Below are 6,431 nucleotides of genomic sequence, written 5' to 3' on the forward strand. Positions count from 1 at the left end.
GGCCCGGGGGGGTCCCGGGGCTGCCGGGGCCGGTGGGCACGTGCGGGGGGCGGGGCCGGGCGGGGGCGGGGCCGGGGCGGGGCCGCGGAGCCGATTAAGCGGCGGGAGCCGGGGCGGCCACAGCGCGAGAGCATCGTCCCCGCGGGGCGACACCGGGCACCGGACACGGGACACCGGACACACCCGACACCGGGACACCGGGCACCGACACACCGGGCACCGAGCATCACACACCGACACACCGGACACCGGGACACCGGGCACTGAACACCGGGCACCGGGCACACGGTACCGCCGCCACCGGCACCGGGCACCGGGCACAGGACACAGGACACAGCCACCGGGCACCGGGCACCGGGCACAGGACACAGCCCCCGGCTCCGGCTCCTGCGCGCCCGGCGCGGTGAGTGCCCGGAGAGCTTCGGGTTTGCGGCTCCGGGTCCCCCCGGTGGGGTCAGATCTGCTCCCGGTGTCCCCTGTGCCAGCCCGGGGTGCTGGGACAGCCCCTGTCCCCAAATCCCCTTTCCCAGCCCCTGTCCCCGTGTCCCCTCGGCCGCCCCTGGGGCCGCACAGTCCCCTGGGACAGCCCCTGTCCCCGTGTCCCCCCTGCCACCCCTGGGGCCGCACAGTCCCCTGGGACAGCTCTGGGGGTGGGAACAGCCCCGACCCCCCACGTCCCCTGCGCCATCTGTCACCCCGGGCTGCAGGGACCGCCCTTGTCACTGAATTCCCTGCGTGCCTGGGAGCCGGGACAGCCCCTTGTCCCCGTGTCCCCTGCAGGCTCTGACACCCTCAGGAGCAGCGACACCCCAGGGTGCAGAGTTGTCACCTCTGTCACCGCCAGGGATGGAGGGCAGACACAATTCCCACGGGGACACCCCATGTCCCCCCCGGGAGCATCTCTGGTCCCCCACCCCTTCCTGTGCCACCCCCGGGGAGGGGACTCTGGGGACAGTCCCTGCCTGCCTTGAGCTCTCCGGACCCTCTGTGAAATCCTGGGGTGATTTTTCCCCCCCAAAACCCCCCCCTGTCCCTCCACACGGGTGGGAAGCGGCTGCAATGACGGTCCCAGTGCCACCAGCCCTGCAGGGAGGGGCAGGGAGCCAATGTCCCCAAGGGGCGGCACAGCCACGTCCCAGCAGGGCGGAGGGCCCGGGGGGGGCCGGGGGGGGCCGGCAGAGCTGGAGCTGACACCCATTTCCTCCAATTGCAGCTCCAGGAACAATGGCAGAGCCGTTCCTCGTGGAGAGCCCCAACGTCACCTACAGCAAGGATTTCATCGAGGCCAAGTACAGCTACAGCACCGTGCACGTCTGCAAGGAGAACGGCGTCACCAAGGTGGGCAGGGGGCTCCGGGGGGGGGGGGGGGTTGGGGAGTGTTTGTCCCCAGCTGTCCCCTCTCTGTCTGTGTGTCTGTCTGTGTGTCTGTCCCCAGGTGCGGCCGTGCTCCACCCGCTTCACTTTCCGCACGGGCCGGCAGGTGCCGCGCCTGGGGGTGATGCTGGTGGGCTGGGGGGGCAACAACGGCACCACGGTGACCGCGGCCGTGCTGGCCAACAGGCTGCGCCTCTCCTGGATGACCAAAACCGGCCCTAAGGTGGGTGTGCCCAGCCGGGGCGGGGGTGGCCACAGGGTGACCTCGGTGAGAGGGGTGTCCCCAGTGTCACTCCAGCAGGGTGGGTGTCCCCAGGGTGACCTCGGTGAGAGGGGTGTCCCCAGGGTGACCTCGGTGAGAGGGGTGTCCCCAGTGTCACTCCAGCAGGGTGGGTGTCCCCAGGGTGACCTCAGTGAGAGGGGTGTCCCCAGTGTCCCCAGTGTCGCTCCAGCAGGGTGGTGTCCCCAGGGTGACCTGTGACCTGAGAGGGATGTCCCCAGTGTCCCTAATGTTGCTCCAGCAGGGTGGGTGTCCCCAGGGTGACCTGAGAGGGATGTCCCCAGTGTCCTCAGTGTTGCTCCAGCAGGGTGGGTGTCCCCCAGGGTGACCCCTACCCCAGTGAGTTGGGTGTCCCCAGGGTGACCTGAGTGAGGGTGGTGTCCTCAGGGTGACCTCAGTGGGGGGGTTCCCTTCAGTGCAAGGTGGGTGTTGTCCCCAGTGTGACCCCTACCCCAGTGAGTTGGGTGTCCCCAGGGTGACCTCAGTGAGAGGGGTGTCCCCAGTGTCCCCAGTGTCGCTCCAGCAGGGTGGGTGTCCCCAGCAGGGTCCCTGCAAAAGGTGTGTCCCCAGTGTGACCCCAATGAAGAGGGTGTCCCCACAGTGACCTCAGTGGCCTGGGTGTCCTCAGTGTGACCCCAGCGGGGTGGGTGTCCCCAGAGTGACCCCTGCAAGGGTGAGTGTCCCTGGGGTGTCCCCAAAGGACCTCAGTGGGGTGGGTGTCCCCAGGGAGGTCCCAGCAGGGTGAGTGTCCCCAAAAACACCCCAAGGGAGATCCCAGCAGGGTGAGTGTCCCCAAAAACACCCCAAGGGAGATCCCAGCAGGGTAAGTGTCGCCAAAAGTGAGGTCCTGGGGTCATCCCACAGGGATGGGGACACCCAGCCCAGCTGCACCGGTGTCCTGCACCCCCAGTCTCCTCCCTGCCCTTCTGGAGGAGCTCTGCAGCCCCAACCCCTCATTTTGGGGGGCACTGGGACCCCTCTCCTCCCCCTGCCAGCCCCTCACCCTCGCCTGTCCCACCCCAGACAGCCAACTACTACGGCTCCCTGCTCCAAGCCTCCACCGTGTGCCTGGGCACCGGCCCCTCGGGCGATGTCTACGTGCCCTTCCGGGACCTGCTGCCCATGGTGCACCCCAACGACATCGTCTTCGATGGTAGGTGGGGCACAGGGGGGACCCCAAAGCGGTGTGAAACCCCCCTGAGCTCGTGGGTCACCCCGTGTCCCCCCCAGGCTGGGACATCTCCTCGCTGAACCTGGCCGAGGCCATGAAGAGGGCGGAGGTGTTGGAGTGGCCGCTGCAGGAGCAGCTCTGGCCGCACATGGAGAAGATGAAGCCACGACCTTCCATCTACATCCCCGAGTTCATCGCCGCCAACCAGGAGGAGAGGGCGGACAACGTGCTGAGAGGCTCCATGGCCGAGCAGGTCGGGACAGGAGAGGGGACAAAGGGACACGGGAGGGGACAAAGTGACATTGGAGGGGACAAAGGGACACAGAAGGTGGTGACACCGAAGTTGACTCGTCCTCTCCCTCCCTTGTCCCACCCAGGTGGAGCAGATCCGCCGGGACATCCGAGACTTCAAGGAGAGCAGCGGGGTGGACAAAGTCATCGTGCTGTGGACGGCCAACACCGAGAGGTTCTGCGACATCGTGCCCGGGCTCAACGACACCGCCGACAACCTGCTGAGGGCCATCGAGGTCTGGGGGACAGGAGGGTGACACCGGGAGAGGGTGACACTGGAGGAGGGTGACACCAGGGGGAGGGTGACACCAGGGGAGGGTGACACTGGGAGAGGGTGACACCGGGGGAGGGTGACACCAGGGGACACCGGGGGAGGGTGACATCAGGGGTGGGTGACACTGGGGCAGGGTGACACCGAGGGAGGGTGACACCGAGGGACACTGGGGGAAGGTGACACCTGTGGAAGGTGACACCAGGAGAGGATGACCCCGGGGGACACCGGGAGAGGGTGACTCCACAGGAGGAGTGACACCAGGGGTGGGTGACACCGGGGAAGGGTGACACCAGGGGAGGGTGACACCAAGGGACACCAGAGGAGAGTGACCCCGGCACCGCGGGTGACTCTGAGCTGTCCCTTGTCCCCCTCAGCGAGGCCTGGAGGTGTCCCCGTCCACCCTGTTCGCCGTGGCCAGCATCCTGGAGGGCTGTGCCTACATCAACGGCTCCCCCCAGAACACCTTCGTGCCGGGGGCGGTGGAATTGGCCGCCCAGCGCCGCGTCTTCATCGGCGGCGACGACTTCAAGTCGGGGCAGACCAAGCTCAAGTCGGTGCTGGTGGATTTCCTGGTGGGCGCCGGGCTCAAGGTACGTGAGGGCTCAAAAGTGGAGTGTCCCCACTTTTCAGGGGACACAGAGTGACCCATCCACACCCCCTCTACCCAGACTAAATCCATCGTGAGCTACAACCACCTGGGGAACAACGACGGGAAGAATCTCTCGGCGCCGCAGCAGTTCCGCTCCAAGGAGATCTCCAAGAGCAACGTGGTGGACGACACGGTGCAGGCCAACCCCGTCCTCTACGGCCCCCAGGACAAGCCTGACCACTGCGTGAGTTGGGGGGCTTGGGGAGGGTCACACACACACACATGGAGGTGACAGTGAGGGTGACAAGGAGGTGGCTTTGGCAGGTGGTGATCAAGTACGTGCCCTACGTTGGGGACAGCAAGCGGGCGCTGGATGAGTACACGTCTGAGATCATGATGGGTGGCACCAACACCATCGTCATCCACAACACATGTGAGGTGGGTGTAGAGTGTCCCCAGGGTGTCCTCTGGGTGTCCCCTCAGTGCTGGGGTGGCTCCTGACCCCCCTGTCTGCCCGCAGGACTCGCTGCTGGCCAGCCCCATCATCCTGGACCTGGCCATCCTGACGGAGCTGTGCCAGCGCATCACCTTCTGCACCGAGGCCGACCCCGAGTTCCAGGGATTCCACAGCGTCCTGTCCATCCTGGCTTTCCTCTGCAAGGCCCCGCTGGTGCCCGAGGGCACCCCCGTGGTCAACGCCCTCTTCCGCCAGCGCAGCTGCATCGAGAACATCCTGAGGTACGGCCCTGTCCTCGTGGCCACCAAGTGCCACCACCCCGGTGGCACCCAAAGGCTTGCAGGGGGTCCCAGTGTGGGGGTGCCAGGGGGTCCCAGTGCCCACCGTGGGGTGTGGAAATCCAGGGGGTGCTGGAGGATGAGGCCTGGGGCGCTCAGTGGTGGTGGGTGGGTCCCAGTGGTGTCACCAGTGGGTTCCAGTATGTGCTGGTGGGTGATTGATGTCCCTGGAGGTGCCCAGCATGGATGGGTCCCCATTTCCCAGTCATGGGGTGCCCAAGGGGAATAAGGTGACATTTCCTGGGGTGTCCCCAACACACAGACCCCCTGCCCAGGGGGCTCCCAGTACCTGATGCCCGAGGGGGTGCCCAAAACAGATGGATCCCAGTGCTCAGCACCAGTGGCTCCCAGTGACCAGTTCTTGGGGTTCCCAGTGCCAGTGGGTCTCAAAGCTTGGGGTTCCCAGCTCCAGTGGATCCCAGTGCCCAAAGCTCATGGATCTGAGCACCATGGTGTCCAAATTCCCAGTGCCCCATTCCAGCTGGTCCCAGTGTCCAAAACTCACAGATCTCAACCCCAATGGGTCCAAATTTCCAGTGCCTGGAGTGTCCAACTCCAGTGGGTCTCAGTACCTAAAATTCATGGATCTGAGCACCAGTGTCCCCAAATTCCCAGTGCCTGGGGTGCCCCATCCCAGCTGGTCCCAGTGCTCGAAACTCATGGATCTGAGCATCAATGGGTCCAAATTCCCAATGCCTGGGGTTCCCCATTTCAACTACTCCCAGTGCCCAAAACTCATGGATCTGAGCATCAGTGGGTCCAAATTCCCAATACCTGGGATTCCCCATTCCAGCTGGTCCCAGTGCCCAAATCTCATGGCTATGACCCCCAGTGTCCCCAAATTCCCAACACCTGGGGTTCCCCATCCCAGCTGCTCCCTGTCCCCAACACTTGAGGGTACCACACTCCAATATCCCCATTCCCAATACCCACCCCATTCCCCCAGGTCCCCAAACCTCCATTATCCCCCACCCCATCCCTGTGGGTGCCCCCCCATGACCCTCTCTGTGTGTTCCCCCCAAAAAGGGCCTGCCTGGGGCTGCCCCCCCAGAACCACATGCTGCTGGAGCACAAGATGCAGCGACCGGAGCCCAGCCCCAAACGTGCCTGTCCTGGCGGGGCCGCCTGTCCCCTTGTCCCCAAGAAGAGCCCGGCAGCTCCAGCCCAGCTCAACGGGCACCCCTGTGCCCCCCGGCCGGGACCCCCCCGAGCCCCCCTGCACATCGACGGCGCCGACTAACCCCGTGTCAACCCCAAAAACGGCTTTTTAAAGGGGTGGGAGGGCGGGTTTTGGGGGGTTTGGGGAGGGTTTGTGACCCCCTTTCCCCACCCCCCATTATTGATGGCGACTCTGAACTGTGAAGCTTTGTACCCACCAATAAACCCGGAGCACAGCGTGACCCCCCTGCCCCTTCTCTATTGGTTTTTGGGGTCCCTCGTTTGGTTCTTGGAGTCTCATGTGGTTTTTTGGGGTCTCCCAGGTGGTTCCTGGGAACGTCACCTGGTGTTGGGGTCCTTCATTTGGTTTTTTTGGGGTCTCATGTGGCTTTTGGGGCCCCTCAAATGGAAACCTCACCTGGTTTTGGGATCCCTCATTTGGTTCTTGGGGTCTCTTGTGGTTTTTGGGGTCTCCCAGGTGGTTCCTGGGAACTTCACC

The 6,431-nt window shown here is 65.0% G+C and overlaps 1 protein-coding gene across 2 annotated transcripts; it reads left to right on the top strand.

Annotated features, from left to right (window-relative positions):
• Positions 1-370: 370 nt before the first annotated feature.
• Positions 371-6,167, top strand: ISYNA1 (inositol-3-phosphate synthase 1). 2 transcript variants are annotated; one of them, XM_083880206.1, is made up of 11 exons: positions 371-403; positions 1,214-1,338; positions 1,436-1,597; positions 2,678-2,807; positions 2,885-3,078; positions 3,203-3,352; positions 3,765-3,980; positions 4,059-4,223; positions 4,304-4,417; positions 4,500-4,717; positions 5,801-6,167. In XM_083880206.1, exons 2-11 carry the CDS (start codon positions 1,225-1,227, stop codon positions 6,012-6,014), a joined length of 1,677 nt encoding a protein of 558 aa, XP_083736332.1. In that variant the 5' UTR covers positions 371-403; positions 1,214-1,224; the 3' UTR covers positions 6,015-6,167. The 2 variants fall into 2 exon arrangements, with proteins under 2 accessions (XP_083736332.1, XP_083736331.1); XM_083880205.1 differs by lacking the exon at positions 371-403 and adding an exon at positions 875-1,000.
• Positions 6,168-6,431: the final 264 nt, after the last annotated feature.

Source organism: Zosterops lateralis (assembly GCF_965231275.1).
Source record: "Zosterops lateralis genome assembly, chromosome: 29".
Taxonomy (NCBI): domain Eukaryota; kingdom Metazoa; phylum Chordata; class Aves; order Passeriformes; family Zosteropidae; genus Zosterops; species Zosterops lateralis.